We start from the raw sequence: 19,243 nt of genomic DNA on the forward strand, positions 1-19,243 counted from the left end.
TTGGGTGATGGCTCCTGTTTCAGCTATTCTGCATCAGTTAAATGTAAGGATGCTTCGGTATCTGGACGATTGGCTAGTCCAGGCCGAATCTCTAGAGAAATGTCTCCGGTCGAGGGAGATAGTTCTGTCTCTTTGTGTCGAGTTGGGCATTCGTGTCAACTTCGACAAGTCCAATCTAATCCCTTGCCAGATCATGACTTATCTGGGGATTGTTTTGAATTCCCAGATTTTGAGGGCTTCTCCCGCTCAGAAACGGATAGACAAGCTTCTGAGTCTGATCGAAGAATTTTTGTCCTCCGTAACGCAGCCAGTTTCTCTTTGGAGGTCTCTCCTGGGCCATTTGTCATCCCTCATCCAACTGGTTCCCGGAGGTCGTCTCAGAATGAGGTCCCTTCAGTCGACACTTCGCCAGTCATGGGATTTCGTGTCCGAGGACACGATAGTCGCCTCTTCTCCACAATGTCGGAAGGATCTCCGTTGGTGGATGCAAGTTCACCGCCTCAAGTCAGGGACGTCTCTTCTTTCGGTTCCTCCGGACCTAATGTTTTGGTCAGACGCCTCGAATCAAGGTTGGGGCGCACACCTGGGCTCCGAAGCCGCTTCGGGCCTTTGGTTAGAGGAGGAGAGGATCATGTCAATAAATTGGAGGGAACTGAGGGCAGTGTACCTAGGCCTTCTTTCATTTCAGGAACAACTGTTGGAGTCGGTTGTCGCGATCTTTGTCGACAACACCACAGCAGTCTCGTACTTGAGAAACCAAGGCGGCACACAGTCAGATCTTCTCACTCAAGAAGCCCGATCAATCCTGTGTTGGGCAGAAGACAGGGGGATTACGTTGGTCCCTCAGTTTATCCAGGGCCATCACAACGTCTTAGCAGACGCCTTGTCGAGACCGAACGAAGTTCAAGGGTCAGAGTGGACACTTTGCCAGGAAGTCTTCGACAGCCTCAGGAAGAAATGGCCTGTCACAGTCGATCTGTTTTGCCACCCACTGAATTTTCGGTGCCAGATATTCTTCGCCCCTTACCAGACTCCTCAGAGTGCCGGGACAGACTCTCTTTTGCAGGACTGGGAGGGACTTCAAGCCTATGCTTTTCCTCCGTTCTCTCTGGTGAGGTCAGTCCTCAACAAAGTGAGGGCAACCAAGCGTCTGGATCTCACCTTGATCGCCCCCTTCTGGCCACAGAAGGAGTGGTTTCCCGACCTTCTGGAAGCACTGGTGGAACCCCCCATTCGCCTGCCACAGAGACCAGATCTTCTCAAACAACCCCATTTTCATCGGTTCCATCAGAGGCTCCACATGCTTCATCTTCATGCCTGGAGACTGTCAGGAGGTTCTCCAAGCACGAAGGGTTCTCCTCCAGAGTGGCGGGACAGTTGGCTCTTGCCAGACGGCAATCAACCAGAGTAAATTATCAGGCTAAATGGTCGGTTTACAGACGGTGTAAGTCTCAAGGACATTCAATTTCTAGACCTTCCTTACCAAAAGTAGCGGAGTTTTTAGTTCATTTACATCATGACAGGGCCCTGTCACCTTCGTGCATTAAGGGTTATAGGTCTATGCTTTCCTATGTTTTTAAGGCAAGGCTCCCTGAGATCTCTCTATCTTATGTCATTAGAGATTTACTTCGATCTTTTTCCCTATCTCGACCCAGGCCGCAGTGTTCGCCTCCGACATGGGACGTTAACAAAGTCCTTCAAGCCTTAAGGTTCCCTCCGTTTGAGCCTCTGAATTCTGCCAAATTTAGGGACCTCTCTTCTTAGACACTCTTCCTTGTCTCACTGGCTACAGCCAAGAGGGTGGGTGAACTGCAAGCACTCTCTTTTCTGGTTGCCAGATCTGGACAAGACATGATTTTGTCATACCTTCCTGAATTTGTCGCAAAGACTGAGTCGTCTGATAATCCCATTCCCAGGTCTTTCGTACTGAAGTCGCTGGTCGACTTTGTTGGTAATTTAAATGAGGAATTAGTTCTTTGCCCTGTTAGGGCGCTCTCATGCTATTTACGCCGCACGAAGGACATTCAGGGTCGTTCCCGTCATCTGTTTGTTTCACCCCGAAATGTCAAGAGACCTATTTCAAAGAATGGTGTATCCTTTTTTCTCAGAGATCTGATTGTTAAAACTGGTGGTTCGGCTGCTGGGGAAGACCAGACGCCGAGAGCACACAGTATTAGAGCAGTTGCTACATCAGTAGCTTTTATGAAGAACGTCTCAGTCGCCAAGGTGCTTGAGGCGGCGACTTGGCGTTCTAATTCTGTTTTTGCCTCTTTTTACTTGAGGGATATTTCTCTAGTTCTAGGCGACCTTCGTTCTTTGGGCCCGTTGGTGATGGCAGGACAGGTCGTCAGACAGGAGAATTAGGTAGTCTTCCTGTTTTATGTTTGGTTGCTACCTGTATATTATTCATTAATTTTTGTTTTGTTGTATATATTTTTTGTTTTTGTATTATAACCCATGGCAGTTTTTGACGTAGTTATAATGGGAATTAGGCAGTTTGGTATTTAGGTGTTGTTGATGACAGGGACTGACTGCTTGGCAACTCATGCTGCTTCCATTGTCAGTGTGAAATGGTTCCAGCCACTGGGTTGTCGGCACTGGCGACTACGCTTCTCCCAGAGTCGATGCTGACCTAGAACTAGCCACTGGTTCGCTTGTCCTGACGACTCCTGCTTCTTCCACTGTCCTGGACAGGGAATTAGTCGATGGATCGTCTGCTGTCATCTGGTGACTCGCTCACCATCTACTTTTTGTCTCACCTGTTTTTCTCGGAGTCAGACACTCGTGTGAGATCAGGCGACATTTAGTAGCCCTGAGTTTCTTGTTGACGAAGTCGGTTGCGTTGATACACCCCCGATGATCGTGTAACATGAGACCAGGTTGGACTGTCAGGCATTCGTCCTTCGGGACTGAATCGCCTTTTTGCTCCGCGCTCCTTTCTCTTGGCACCAGAAAGCTCGAGTTAGAAGTTGCTCATGAGCCGATTCGTTGCTGGCGACGTCGGGTTGCGTTGATACACCCCCAAGGTTTGCTTAGCTTTGAATCGCCCAGACAGTCCAGACACTCATCCTTTAGGGAAAGAATAGTGCTTGATAGTCTTCAGGGTGCAGCCTTGCTGTCCGCAATTAGTCTGACTGGTCACCTGGTCGGTCACCTGACTTTAGTACAGACGGACTGACTATGCACTTACTCCTTGTCCTGTGCTACCGCAGTTTGGTGGCATTATGGTAGGAGACTTTGAGTTGTTAGTATCTTAGACCTTGGGTTGAGTTTTGACTGCCTATGATATATATTTCTTTGTTTGTTTTCTCCTATTCTGTCCGAAGGGGAAATTGTATTCAGATTCCCTCCTCCTTTTCAATGTGGTTAATCGGGCTAGATAAATTATATTAAGGTAATGTTTATTAATATGGAATTTTTATTCTAAAATTAATATTAATAATACTTACCTGTATAATTTATCTAGTCCCACCCATCCTACCCCACGATCTGCCTATCACAACTGATTTGAGGGAAGGTTTTTGTATCTGTCAACGACAGTGTTGCCAACTGGCGGACAGAATAGGAGGTAACAGGGTTGCCAATGTGGTAAATTTTGGTGCGGTTTTTGGGGATTTAGGGCTAGATAAATTATACAGGTAAGTATTATTAATATTAATTTTAGAATAAAAATTCCATTTCAGGGCTCTTGCTTCGGGTTAACCACGGCCCCGATGATATTCACAATCCTAATGAAGAATGTGGCGAGATGGCTTCATCTTTCCAACATAAGGATCTCTCTTTATTTAGATGACTGGCTGATTCGAGCCTCTTGGAAGGCAAAGTGTCTGAAGGACCTTCACACGACGTTGGGTTCGGCGAAGTCCCTGGGACTTCTGGTAAACTTCGAAAAGTCCCATCTGATCCCGACGCAATCCATCGTGTATCTGGGGATTCAGATGGATTCAGTGGCTTTTCGGGCTTTTCCGTCCCAGGAACGTCAGCAGCAAGGATTAGACAAAGTGTCAGCCTTTCTGGGGAAGGAAACATGCTCGGTGAGGGAATGGATGAGTCTGGTGGGGACCATTTCCTCGCTGGAGAAGTTTGTTTCCCTGGGGAGACTGCACCTCAGACCTCTCCAGTTTTTCCTGGCAGAAAACTGGCTAGACAAGGAGAACCTAGATTCGATCTTGAGGATCTCGAAGGAAGTAAAGGATCACCTAAAGTGGTGGCTCGACCCCGTAAAGCTATCAGAGGGGTTTTCTCTCAAGCTTCAGAGCCTGAACCTAGTGTTGTTTTCCGACGCGTCCACCTCGGGATGGGGAGCAACACTAGGGGGGGAGGAAGTGTCAGGCACCTGGAGAGGGGAACAGGTATCCTGGCACATAAATCTCAAGGAGTTGGTGGCCATTCATTTGGGTCTCCAGTTCTTCGAAGACCAAGTCTCAAACCGAATTGTCCAGATCAACTCGGACAATACCACAGCCCTGGCTTACCTCAAGAAACAGGGAGGAACACACTCTCGGTCCCTGTTCAGTCTAGCGAGGGAGATCCTGTTGTGGGCATAAGCACCGAGACGTAACGATCCTTACGAGGTTCATGGCAGGTGTCGAGAACGTCCGTGCAGATCTTCTCAGTCGGCAAGATCAACTGCTGCCGACCGAATGGACTCTTCATCAGGAGGTATGCCAGGAGCTGTGGAGGCTATGGGGACGTCCTCTAGTAGACCTCTTTGCGACATCGAGGACGAAGAGACTTCCGCTTTACTGCTCCCCTGTTCTCGATCCAGGAGCAGTAGCGATAGATGCCCTTCTCTGGGATTGGACAGGGATGGATCTTTATCCCTTCCCCCCGTTCAAGATCTTGGGAGAAGTCATGAGGAAGTTCGCGGCGTCGGAAGGGACGAGAATGACACTGATCGCCCCGCTTTGGCCTGCAAAAGAATGGTTCACAGAGGTCATGACCTTCTTGGTAGACTTCCCAAGGACACTACCCTTGAGGACAGATCTACTCAGACAGCCCCACTTTGAGAGGTACCACAAAAACCTCTCCGCTCTGAGTCTGACTGCGTTCAGGCTATCGAAAAGTTGGCCAGAGCGAGAGGTTTTTCAAGACCGATGGCAAGAGCTATTGCCAATGCAAGGAGAGCTTCCTCTCTTGCAGTGTACCAATCCAAGTGGGCTGCTTTCAGGAGTTGGTGTAGAAAGAAGGGCGTTTCCTCTACTACGACCTCTGTGAACCAAATAGCAGACTTCCTCCTTTATCTAAGGAATGACTAAAAGCTAGCAGTCCCGACAATAAAAGGCTACAGGAGTGTGTTGTCGGCAGTGTTTAGACACAGAGGCCTGGACTTGGCTAATAACAAGGACCTTCATGATCTATTAAGATCCTTTGAGACCACGAGGGTAGCTCAACCTAAGCTGCCTTCCTGGAACTTAGACGTGGTCCTGAAGTTCTTGACGTCCAGTCCGTTTGAACCTCTCCAGGATGCATCTTTGAGGGACGTTACAAGAAAGGCTGTTTTCCTAACTGCTCTGGCGACGGCGAAGAGAGTTAGCAAAATTCAAGCTATCAGTAAGCATGTTGGTTTCAAAGGGCATAATGCTGTTTGTTTGTTGAGCCCAACTTTTCTAGCAAAAAATGAAAACCCGTCCAACCCTTGGCCTAAGAGTTTTGAGATAAAAGGGATGGCTGAAATTATTGGACGAGAGCCAGAAAGAGTCCTGTGCCCTGTCAGGGCTCTCAAATTTTATTTGTGGAAGACGGAGTGTCGAGGTCCTTCAGGCAACTTGTGGTGTTCAGTAAGAAGGCCAGACTTACCAATGTCCAAGAATGCTCTGGTGTTCTTCTTGAGAGACACCATCAATGAGGCTCATTCATCTTGTAAAGATAGTGATATGAGATTGTTTAAAGTGAATGCGCATGAAGTGAGAGCTATCGCAACCTCGGTAGCTTTCCAAAAGAATATGGCTCTCAGTGACATCCTGGGTGCCACCTTTTGGGGGAGCAACTCAGTGTTCGCTTCACACTACCTGCGGGACGTGAAGACGACATACGAGAACTGCTGTTCGCTAGGGCCATAAGTCTCCGCAGACACAATTTTGGGGGCAGGAAGTAGCACTCATCCTATCCTGTAGAAAACGGTTAGGAGGAGTTTTTTAATTTTATTGTGTTTATGCTTGTGGGGTCGGCTGCCGGAGGCGGACTTCCCAGTCTTTAGCTTAAGATAGGCTATCTTAACTTTGGCTAGTTTTGGTCAGGTGGTGGTTTATTGCTTCGTTGCCCTCATTGTATGGTCAAATGGTCTAGTCACATTGTGGTCACGCCCCGTTGACAGATCATCTAGAACTCACCAGCTATATAGGTCACTACCTTGCTGGAGACTAGTAAAGCAGAAGCGGACTTGAGTGACAGTAATCACGAAGTCAGCTATGCTAACAGGTAAGGAACCATGATGTCAATCATCTACATGTATTTGTTTCCTAAATCCTATTCTGTCTCTTCCCACCTCCAAACGTGGGATTCAGCTAGGCAGTCCCCGGGTTACGACGGGGGTTCCGTTCTTAAGACGCGTCGTAACCCGAAAATCGTCGTCAGCCGGAACGACGTTCTTGAAAACATGTCCACAGGGAAAATTTCACTAATTTGCAATTTTTCTTAGGGCCGTATCTCTAAAATTATCACTAATTTACTTTTTTCATGTGCAACACTGTGTATTCACAAATTACTGTATATTTTCATTAAAATACAAGAGAGAGAGAGAGAGATTACATAAAACCATTAAATTCGTTGACCATTGTATGGCATTGTTAAGCTCGAGTGTCACTGGAGTTATGAGGTAGGGAAATTGATACAGAAAAAGACAAAGGGAAGAATTTTCTTTTGAAATTAGTCATCGTATTATTACTACTTCTATTATTATTATTATTATTATTATTATTATTATTATTATTATTATTTGAAAATATAATAAACACATGCATCTACCATAAAAATTCTCTCATCTCAGTAAGAAAGAGGAATTATCCTTACAAGTGAAATGGAAAGGTCATTTTCATCTCTTTAAAATACGACCATTATGAATTTTGTAATTAAAGTTTTATTATTATTATTATTATTATTATTATTATTATTATTATTATTAAATAACTGAAATTATCAATAAACATTTTACATACTAGTACCATAAAAATTCTTTCATCTTGGTAAAAGAGAGAGAGAGAGTGTTTATCTCTCTCTGTTCTCTCAAAAAATACTTATAACGCTTCCAGCGAAAGAGAGGGAGGGAGTTACCACTATGACACATTATTATCTTGTGTGGCAAAAGAGAGAGAGAGAGAGAGAGAGAGTTAACCTTAATTAAAAGTGACATGGATAGATTAGTACGTATTGTATTTCTTTAAAATACTATCACATATGAATTTTGTAATACAGTTATTATTATTATTATTATTATTATTATTATTATTATTATTATTATTATTTGAAAGTATTAAAAACAAATAGTACAAGTACATAAAAAATCTCGAGTCTCAGTAAATGAGAGAGAGAGAGAGAGAGAGAGAGAGAGAGAGAGAGAAAAAATTTCATGAACACGTGATTGCAACACTGCAGCTCTTCCCCCTCCTGACTGTCACAGAACTTGATATATCTGACAGTTTTAGTACCTGGATCTCGAGAAAAGGTTAGTTTTAGTACCTGGATCTCGAGAAAAGGTTACTGGAAGAAGACTGGGATTTCCTTCATTCTTCCATAATTTTTTAAATATAAGCTAAAATCTTACTAATTCACTATGGTATTTTCTTTAATGAATTGATATTATTGCTGTATAAATTAATATTAATATTTGAAAATAGTAAATCATCTATTTATCATACAAAAAAACACATCTTTGTAGTTGAGAGAGAGAGAGAGAGAGAGAATTATTATTTTTATAATGTGATATCATTTCAACTTATTAAACTTACTAATACAGTATTAATCAAAATTAATATTTGAAAATTCGTAAATCATTTTTGTATTATAAAAATGTATTTAGTCATGAAAATAAATATCAAAATACACTAATTAGTGATTACGTATTTTTGTCAGAAAATACATAGAGAGAGAGAGAGACTATGGTTTTTATATCCAAGTCTAAGTAGAGTACGTATAAATGGATTCTTTAAGTGAAATAATGTTTCAATGATATTTTTCTGTTTTGTATTAAAGGATATGTATACTGTTTGAGAATGCGTTCCTTATCCTTGACTATGGTTACCATACAGTTTAATAGCGTAAATTAATTTATGCGCCCTCCACTCAGAAACAAGTTCTGCGTATGAGGTATCGTTAAAAGGCATAAAAAACCGTCGTAACTTTGGAATTTGCGTTGTAATCTAACCAGAAACTTAGTTTTGTTAATTATGTATACTGGAAACAAGCAATGATTTTTTCATTATTTGCGCTTTTGGACTGATTTAAACTGCGCATCCCAAGCTAGTGTATTCATTCGCTCGGAAACTAGTTCCGCATATGAGGCGTCCCTAAAAAAATAGAAAAAATACGACATTAAATATGTTGAAAATCATCATAACCTCAAAATTTTTGTTGTAATCTAACCAAAAACTTATTTTCATTAATATACTGTGCTAAACTATAAAGGATTCTCATCATAGTATGCGTTTTTTAAAAGCGTCGTTAACTCGGAGCGTCGGAAGCATCAGCGTCGTAACCTCGGAACGCCGTAAGTCGGACCCGTCGTAACCCGGGGACCGCCTGTATATATATATCTGACAGGTAAGCTTCATGAACAAAATGATATTGTTATGATACAATAAAGTTTGTTCATACTTACCTGGCAGATATATATATAGCTGTATTCTCTGAAGTCCGACAGAATTTCAAAAACTTACGACACACGTAGTGGGAGGCCAGGTGGTTAGTACCCATTCCCGCCGCTGGGAGGCGGGTATCAGGAACCATTCCCATTTTCTATTCAGATTTTCTAGTGTCACTGTCTCCTGAGGGGAGGTGGGTGGGCACTTTGAATATATATATAGTATCTGCCAGGTAAGTATGAACAAACTTTATTGTATCATAACAATATCATATTTTGTCTGCCATTTTCCAAGATGGCCACCATGGCGCAGCCTGTATTAATAACTTTTAGTATGTTCATCAGAGTGGTCTAAAGAAACCATGACCAATTTTCCTGTTCCTGCAAATTTGCTAGGTTGATAGATATTTCTTTGGTCTGATTCCTCGACTGATGTAAGATTATGGTATTTATGTCAAATTGATTGTCAAGAGTATGTAATATGCTTGGGTTTGGCAAATGTAAGGTTGTTCAAGAAAATGTTTTTAAATGTTTATCAGTGTAACTAGAAAGTCCCAAGTCTTCTCCCATCATTGACAACTTTTCATAAATAAATTTGATATTCATAGGCATACTTTTGACCTTTTAGTATTTTCTTTTTATCTCATTCAGTAATTTAATTATTTCATTTTAGTTACTTAACTTACTGCTAGAGAGGCTGCGAGAGTCGGGTATTCTTGGTAATGGTTTGGCGGTGCGTCTGTCTGGGCTGGTGCAGACTGATGACAGACTTGCTCTTAAAGAGATAACAAGCCAACTGAGACTTGAATCTGCTACTGCCAACAAGGTGTTTGCTTCTTTTGCTGGTAAGATTTTCATTTGCTTTGGTCCTTTGTATGGTTTCTATTGTATGCTTGCAGAATAATTTTTTATATTTTTACACTTAAATAGTTTGCACATGACAAAATGCTTTAAAGAACTCGTGAGGCTGTTATATATAGTGAAAATGTAAAAGTTTTCTTTTTTCAGCAGTATGTCAATACCTAATTGCTACACTTATTGTCATTCTTTTTATGGCTTTACTAAGGATTGGATTTTCTTTGGTCATAAAAAAGTAAGACATCTGTTATAAACCGGTAGTCCCTTTAAATCATGTTGAGCTCCTAGAGTGCAAGCTCTAATTTCTAAATCATTATTTCATTATGCAGTGCATGTAAAAATTTTATTGCTATGTAAAACATCACTGATCTGTTTTCTGATTAAAATTGTGTGTGTTTTGGGACCAAGGTTGGTCAAAAGTTTGTTACTGCTACGCTGTATAGATATATTTGCTCACCACCATTTTTACTTCGCTTAACTTTGCATTACATAAGTAGAGCAATTTCCAATCTGCCATGCCAGTTCTTTAGCCCTAAATGCTGTACATCCATCCATAATACGTAGTCCTAATGTTCAACTATATCATCATCATCATCATCAGTGAATTCTCTCCTTTCTCATCCCTTTCCATCAATACCTAGGGAATTTCAGTTTTTGAGATCCAAGTTACAGACTTGATTCATATAAATTCTTGATGCATTCACTGAAGTGTTGTGTGTTACATGGAGGAGTCAGGCTTTACAAATGTGCCATAAATTTTATACTGGTTCCCAGCAATATACAGCTATCGAATTCAGTCCATCCAGTACCACAGTCCATAGTATGTCTCTCCAAAGTGACACATGGGCTACATCCTTGGCTCAAACATTGTAGACAAAGAATCCTGTGCTCCATTTACATTTTGTAGTCTGAGTGTTTTTTAATTTTACTCCTTTTTACATAAAGTATTGTTCTTTTTAACTTGAGAGATGAATCATTGTTGGATCCATTCCAAAATTTGAGTGGCTATCTTATGGTAAGCAACACAACTGTTCTTCAGTGTATCTTAAAGCCCCTTATTCCTGCTCTGAACTTTTGTGAATGTGTATTCACTTACAGAACAGTCTAGTTTTATCACAACTGGAAACTTGTTCTGGAAGTTATCCCTTTTCTTTAGTTAACTTTCATGTTAATAGAAATTGACAGATGCAGTTTCTCCAGTAATATATTCTTAAGTTCAAGATGATTTGATGGTATTCTTATATGAAAATTTTGCAAAGACTCTGTGTTTTTTAGCACAACATATTACCATCTCCGTATCAAGTTTTCCTTCCTAATATTCTGTTCAGAAATTTAATGCTTTATCTGTGTACAATGTTTATCACATACTTTGGATGTAATTATCACTTCAGTGAAAGTAGTGCAAGTAAAACTAGCATGAATATCTTCTCTTTACAAACCACAACAAATTGAAAGGCCTTGAGTACACTACTGTTTATGCCAAAAATACTATAACATAACTATATGAGCAGGAGATGAAGCTTAGGGTACAGTTAACAAAAATAATTCACCCTGCTGTTTGAGCAGGTAGGTTTGTGCTGAACTTGGAAATGGATATAATTTTAATTCTTTGATTTCAGATATAATATTCAGATTATCTTTATCTCTATTTAAAATAGTCATCAACATAATCTCCATTTGAAATAGTCATCAGCATATATGATTTTGCATAAGATTTTTCCTTTATGGTATTAGACAAAATGAATTACATTTTCTTATCTGTCCTAGGATGTTTCTGCCTGAACCCATAAGGGCTAGGTCTTTATCCCCATTCTATAACTGTTCCATGTCCCTTGTATGTCTAAACTCATAATCTTTGAGTCGAGTTCTTAGTTGTTTTTTTTTTTTTTTTAATAGACACCACTTGTCTCCATCAGTCCCCCTTCATAACACAATCTTTCAGCTGTGCTGTGAGAATGAATCTTGATATTCTTGATCACACCCTTCCAAAATCAACTCCATTTCCTCTGCTAATATTCTTCTGCATAGAGTTATAAAGACATTCTGTACTGTCATGTTTTTGCTGTCTCAACCATCGAGTCATTACTATTTACCAGTAGTTTAGCATTTTGTCTTCGTTGCATCCCTACAGCAGATCCTGTCTTCCTTTCCATGCTTTTAAATCCTGCTTCACAGTAGGAAAACTCTTAACTACACTATGCCTATTTTATTACAATAGGGTTCTCAATTTTTATTTCTTCCCCATTTGTTCTTGTAATACACATCAGAATTGAATATCTCCTCATTAATTTGATTTTTAGTTCTCTCTTCCTTCCACTTCCCCTTTTAAATGTTTCCTTCACCTGTTCCTCAGATTCTTTCTGTTTGGAAACATGAACATATATATATTTTTCTTTTTTTCCAGAAAACCTTTCATTTCTTTTGGAATGTTTGCGCTGTGGTAGCAAAGATACTTCAAAACCTGTCGTCTTCATTTTGGATGAATTTGACCTCTTCTGTCATCATCGAAACCAAACGTTACTCTACAATCTTTTTGATGTAGCACAGTCTGCACAGGTGGGTAGTTCTCTCTCTCTCTCTCTCTCTCTCTCTCTCTCTCTCCTCTCTCTCCTCTTCTCTCGCTCTCTCTCTCTCCTCTCTCTCTATCTCTCTCTCTCTCTCTCTCTCTCTCTCTCCAAGCAGACCTACAGTGTGTAGATAATTTTTAAATATTACTAAAATCTGTCCAGAAATTCATGGTTAGTCATGTATAGTCTTGCAAATTTAGACTTTCATATTAATAGGCCTCTGTGATGTTCCCAGTTGTCTAATATAGTTTGGTCAGACTACTCATCCTTGTAAACATTAAAACTTAAGGGAATTTAAGGTTTCTTGTAATCTTTTAACTGCATTTTTTTTATTCTTTTGACAGGACATTGTAAAGTTAACAATAATAATAATTACTATGTGTAGTGTTACAGTAAGTGAAAGTGAAAACTGAGGTGAATTCTTGATTGTTTGCCTTTATACCAAAGTCTGATAAAAGTGATGATCATTTTCTGATTTATATTATCATTTATGTTTAAGTTAATAAAAAACATATTCTTCACATACACACACATTCACATTCCCAACTTGGTTAATTTCATGAAGTTTTAAGAAGTTTTTGAGTGATTTGTCTAGCAAAACACAATTTATAATTAAAGATTACTGTCTTCCCCTTCTTAAATTCACCCAAAATCTTATTGAATAACCCTTAATGGACGCATCCCCTCATATGAGTAGCAATAACAAGTTTTGGTGGTGGACAGAGCCTCTCATATGAGCATCAGTATTACACACCATCAATTTGAAGGAATTTGGCGGAGAAAGAATTTCCATTATACTCAGAATTTGTTACTAATCTTAGCTGAGGATGTCCTTCACCCTGAAACTTGTCATCCTGAACTTCCTCTTTAGAAATTTGCATTTCACTCCAGGGATGTTAAGAAAATTCTGGATAGTCTTGATAGTTGGGGTGGAGAAAATCCTGATGGTTTCTTCTTTTTTTCTAGTGTGTTGTTTCCTAAGTCTAGTAGATTATATATATTTTTATGCCGACTTAGTATCTTTGTGGATGAGCGCAAGCTTAGTAATTCAGTGTCTGTTTCAAGAGTGGAATATCTGCAGACTGCATTAACTACAGGCTAATCTCTATTCTCCCTGTGCTCTCCAAAGTTGGTGGAAAAGTTATTTTTAAGCCACTATAGAGATTACTGAATCTAGAGGATTTTTAGCTTACAATCAATATGCATATAGGTGGCAGTGAAGTACCTGCGATGTTCTTCTAGACTTGACAAACCATTTGCAAGGGAACATTGATAAGGGTTTTAAATGCAGAGTAATTCTGCTTTTGATTTAGTGTATCACAAGGCACTTACTTAAAAACTTCAGGATCTTGGAGTTGGTGGATATGTTTTAGGATTACTTCAAGATTTCCTTACAGGTAGGCAGCAGCTAGTTGCTGTGGACAGAATCTTTAGTGAACCAAGACCTAGTGATATGGTTGTTGGCCTGGAAAACAAGATTGTTCAATATGCTGATGATGCGGCACTTGTTGGTGTAGTAAAGTCTCCCATTTTTGAGAAATGAAGCTGCCTTCTGCCTCAATCGTGACATGGACTGGATCAGGGAATGATGTAGTCTGTGGGTTATGAGGCTGAACTCCAGTAAAATGGAAGCACTATTGATCTCATACAGATTTCCCACCCCATCCTCCCCTTCAGGTGGATGGAACTTTGATTAACAAGTCTGAAAATTTAACTATTATAGGTGTAACTTTTGACTCTCATCTAACTTTTGAGAAACATCTAATGAAAGTTTCAGCAAATGCTGAACAAAAGTTTGGTATTGTTCGTAAGGGATCATATATTTATAATAGTTGTATTTCAACAGAGGTCTCTCACATTTACAATTGATCCCTGATCCCCTTTATCTGCCAAGAGCAACCAGATTTGCTGAACAGCAGCACCAATATGCAGTGAATGTGCCTCTTTGTCAAACTTATCAGTTCCAGAGGTCCTTTATTCCTAACACCGTTGGGCTTTTGATCAGCCTTCCAAAGAAAAGTTCAAGCAAAGTACTACTCTAGTACTATTCTCCATGCATTTTAATACTTTGTTTTTAATAAGTGGGGTCTCTTCTTTCTGTATTTCCCTTTACCTTGTCTTAATTCTTCATAATGTACACCTTATTCTTTGGAAGCTGGAATTTCAAGTTGGTGGCCCTTTTGATATTGCTCCATATGAAATTATGAATAGGTTTCATCTTCTGAATAATAATATTGATAATTAGTAACTTATAGTATTATGTAAATATGGAGACTTTGCAACCTTTGTCGTCCTAATAAATGACTTCAGAATTTTTGGCTACATGCATTTTCCCAATTCTGGCTCTTTAATAGTAAGAATACTGTATTGATATTCATGGAACAAGTTTTTGTACAGTTCATTGGGTTATGTACTAAAATAACCATAACATGCAGATTTTTCTGCCCTGCCTAGCAGACCTTTTAATCTTAAAAGAGTCTTCAGTGGCCCATTATTATTATTATACTAATAGGGCTTAGTTTTTCCAGACCTCTGAGTCTTCTCTGGCTGGTTTCAGTGGCCCAAACTGCTACAGTCAGCCTAGTGCAGAATCCACAAAAAGATCTAAATGCTTCACCTGACGTGGAGGTCATCCAGCTAATCCTCCAGAGAGGAGCTATTTTAGGTCAGCTGCATGAAGATTTGTCAGACTTTACAAGAAATTAAAATGTGATATATTAGACGAAATGAACAGCCTTTATGGAAGATTATTGAAGGCATGTCTATGCTGTGTACTTCACTTACTTTAATCTACTTTATTGGTAGATTTCTTTATATTAAGGGGGCCGGCCAGAACCCCTATATATGGTGGTATAGGGCGAAAAATGCAAAGTCATGAAAAAATTCATGGAGCTTCATATGGCAATTGAGAATATGTATACAAAATATTTCATCAAAATTCCTCTTACTTTCGTAGTTACAGGGTAATTAGTTAACGTAACTCAATAAGCCTAAAACATTGATCCGTACAAGAAAATGCAATATTTCTTCTATTATCGTTAATTTTGATAATTATTGTCAAAGAAATTGGGAGAAATGGCATCTGTAGACATTCCCCAAGTCAAGAAGGAGACTACAGGCTCAGCTACCAAGTCCAGTCATGATTTAGTGCGATCACAGACTTCAAGTAGTCTACACATTCCATTTCACGTCTGACATTCGCTTGCTTTTACGTATGTTTATGTATGTTTCGGCAAGAATTTCATCATGCCAATGAGGAAAAGACAAGGAAAACATCTCGCTAACATACAGACGAAGAAAAATCGCTCAAGTATTATTACAGAATATCATAATATACGCGTAGTTAGTGAAGAGAGAGGGGAGGGTTGCTTAGTAACGCCCCCGTCTTGCCTGACAGCACATGTCACACTGTGCCCAAGGCTACGATCTTTGAGCAAAGAGATCTTCATTTATGATAAATAACAAAGTTTTGGTTTTTTAATACCCAAAATGGAATATGAAATTCATAATAATCATGATTTATTAAATTGTCTTTGTAAAAAGAGAGTACACCTTCGAGTTTCACCTCTGACATTCTCTTGCATTTACGTTTGTTTATCTTTGTTTCGGCAAGAATTTCATCATGCCAAAGAGGAAAATAGAAGGAAAACATCTCGCTAACATACAGAAGAAGAAATTTCGCTGTAATAAGCCGAGTTAGTGAAGGGGAGAGAGAGAGAATTGCGTAGGAAGGAGTGCCCCATCTTGCCTCAATCAGTGCCCCAGGCTGCGATATATGAGCAAAGGGATCATCATTTATGATTAAATTATGATAAATAAAATAGTTTTGGTTTATTAATACACAAAAAAGAAATATACATTCATAATAATCATTATTTATTAACATTGTCTTTACAGAAATACGAAGGAAAACTTTGAACGCCCGTATCTCAAAACTATACTTATTGACCTTCAAAATCTATCTTCTCACTTAGTTTTAAAGCTATAACATTGGAATTTGGTATATAACTCAGAAAGACATTATAGAACAATCAAATAGAACCCTTTTTTCCAATTTTTGTTTAGTCTCTCTCCTCTCTCCTGATTTATAAGGTTTATTTTTTTACCATATTGAAAAATTCATATCTAGCAAAAAAATGACTTTTAGAAAAAAACCTCTCCATTTGATTGGAGGTCTACATCAGGTCTATATATGGTAGTAATCCCAGGTCTTAATATTAAATATCAAGGGAGGAGATAGAATTTGAAAAATGGTTATTTTCGGGATAAATCGCCCTGGCGTCACAAAACCGAAGGTCAGAGGCAAAAATCATATTCGGTTTAGAGATGTCCCAAGTCACCTTATTAATTAGTATGAATATCAAAGTCCTGTCCTTAAAAAATGGCATTAGCCGGCTGGCCCCCTTAAGGATATAGGTCTCTTGTAGGCCAGTAAAAGTTCTAGATACAGTATTCTAGATCTGACCAAGTACCGTATTTGAAGGCAAATAGGACACAATTTTTTTTTTTTTTTTTTTTTTTTTTTTTTTTTTTTTTTTGTTTTTTTTTTTCCCTAAAATATGGCTCAAAAAATTGCCCTGAGTCATACATCGTAGATGAAGTTTGAGACCTCCCATAGGCCTAGGCTAATCTTCTCTCTGACGCTCACTAACCCAGCTTTCGCTCAGTACTTTTACCTACCCTAACTCCATGCATCTTTATTTTATTGCTGGTATTATGGTATTTGTTACCGGTGCTTTAAAAATGAATTTGTAAAAATGAAAGCAATCTAATTTTGCTCTATCACAGTCCTCCAATTCGACTGGATGGTATTTATAGTGTGGGGTTCCGGGTTGCATCCTGCCTCCTTAGGAGTCCATCACTTTTCTTACTATGTGCGCCGTTTCTAGGATCACACACTTCTGCATGAGTCCTGGAGCTACTTCAGCCTCTAGTTTTTCTAGATTCCTTTTCAGGGATCTTGGGATCGTGCCTAGTGCTTCTATGATTATGGGTACAATTTCCACTGGCATATCCCATATCCTTCATATTTATATTTTCAGATCTTGATACTTATCCATTTTTTCCCTCTCTTTCTCTTCAACTCTGGTGTCCCCATGGTATTGCACCAAGTATGACCAGAAATTAAAGGTCTTCGTCTTCATGGAAACAAAAAGGAACCTGTTGAGTTTTAAATCTTGGTGTACCCTCCCATTTTTAGATATGTTAATTGATAGTAATCAGATTATTTTTTCAATTTCAGGCGCCAATCTGTGTAATAGGATTAACATCACGTTTAGATGTAATAGAATTGCTTGAAAAGAGGGTAAAATCCCGGTTTTCACATCGACAGATTCATCTTTTTAGTGAGGAGAAATTTGATCCTCATTACCTTGATACATTCAGGGTGCTTTTGCAGCTCCCATCTACATTTCCAAGTAAGGTAAGTATCAGATTGTGAATTATTTTTATACTTATTAAGTTTTTTTCTAAAATATCAGTTTTTTCAATTTCTTTTTTACGAAAGTAGTTTAACCAGGTGTGTTGCATTTCTGTAATCTTGTAGACATTTTTGTTACATTTCCATAATCTTGATACAGTATACCTGATTGTCATGTTCCATAATCATAAGACTTGTTAAATTTCCATAATCCTATAGAGCTGTTTTTAATGTTTTTATAATCATATAGAGCTTTATATACATTCTAAATAGTTTAATCAGACTGCCAAGTCACATTGCCAGACTCTCACAGGGCTCACCCAAAATGTATGTATGTACTTAAGTAACAATTGAATAGAAGAAAGTAAAGTTGAAGAAGTTAGACAGCTAATTAAGAGAGACTAAAAGAATTGAATTAAAAATATTGGACAAAAGAATGAATATGGGTTTAGAGGGAAGATGCAAAGAACTCTGGTACAGTCAACAGCATACCACTCAAGCCACATTAAACTTTACTCTTGTATGAGGGTCAGTCATTTGAGCATGCTTATGTTAAAGAAGTTGGACAGAAATAAAAATAATACATTTTAATAAAGATTTTATACAAAAAGGCGTTAAAACTTAAAAATGTAAATAATAAATTAAACATAAACACTTGCTGGGTTTTGCAGTATTTCTGGAAGATTCGCAAATGTTCACGCTACTGTGAAGAACTCGCGTATGATAATTAGTCAAGTTCCAATGAAAAGTTTGTGCTATTGTGAATTCGCGCAACTTGAATTGCACAAGTTTGGGGTATTACTGTAGTGGTTACAATGAGAAGGGTATTTACCAATAAAGATTTCTTGTAGTTTACAATAAAAAAAATTTAGGAATTAAGAGCATAGGAAGTTATAAACATGCAGAAATTGAAGGCACAGCGCCAGCATATTACAGTCATTACAGGAAGTGCAGAGGGAGAAGCTGTTATGCACAGCAACCCCATTATGCTGGCTAATTTGTATTCAGTAGAGTTGTAGATAAAGCAGACTGTCATGATGCTAAATAGATAACCCTAGAATGACTAATCCTGAGAGAGACTGGTTGGCAAGGATGTTTACAGATGCCATTTGTCTTGATCATTACGTCTTCTTTACGAGTCTTCAGTCTGTCTACAAATCAGTGTTCTGATTAAACTACATGGTGAAGTTGTGTACAGTTGTCATTACCACTACTTTGCAGCTTTGCGCCTCATTTTCTTTTTCTGATTCATGGGCCCAGGTGACTCGTGTCTAAAATCAAAATGCTTACATTACATTATTACATTAATTATCTACAAAATAAAGTTTTCAAACTCAAGTGCCATGTTACTAGACAAAAATTGTGTAGCTATTTTCAGGACAAGTAGTTTGACAGATTACCTTACTTTAATTTTAAAATATTTTTTTAAATTTACAGAGTTTTACCAAAGAATGGAATGCCAACATAACAGCATTAACAAAAGATGCTAATGCATGTAGCTTGCTGAAGAGGCAGTATGATACCACCCACGATGTTAGGTCCCTAAAAACATTACTGGTAAGAATTAGAGATAAAGTACAATAAATCTATTGTAAGAAATAT

General features: G+C 38.9%; 1 protein-coding gene across 2 annotated transcripts in view; it reads left to right on the forward strand.

The window, feature by feature from the left end:
* LOC135209251 (origin recognition complex subunit 4-like) overlaps positions 1–19,243 on the forward strand; it is a 402,188-nt gene that overhangs the window by 349,679 nt on the left and 33,266 nt on the right. For both annotated transcript variants that reach the window (XM_064241960.1, XM_064241959.1), the window contains 4 exons: positions 9,471–9,642; positions 12,060–12,211; positions 17,465–17,644; positions 19,079–19,198. In XM_064241960.1, coding sequence (XP_064098030.1) covers positions 9,471–9,642; positions 12,060–12,211; positions 17,465–17,644; positions 19,079–19,198 — 624 coding nt within the window. The remainder of the gene's footprint in view (positions 1–9,470; positions 9,643–12,059; positions 12,212–17,464; positions 17,645–19,078; positions 19,199–19,243) is intronic.

This window comes from Macrobrachium nipponense, chromosome 37, assembly GCF_015104395.2.
Source record: "Macrobrachium nipponense isolate FS-2020 chromosome 37, ASM1510439v2, whole genome shotgun sequence".
Classification (NCBI taxonomy): Eukaryota; Metazoa; Arthropoda; class Malacostraca; order Decapoda; family Palaemonidae; genus Macrobrachium; species Macrobrachium nipponense.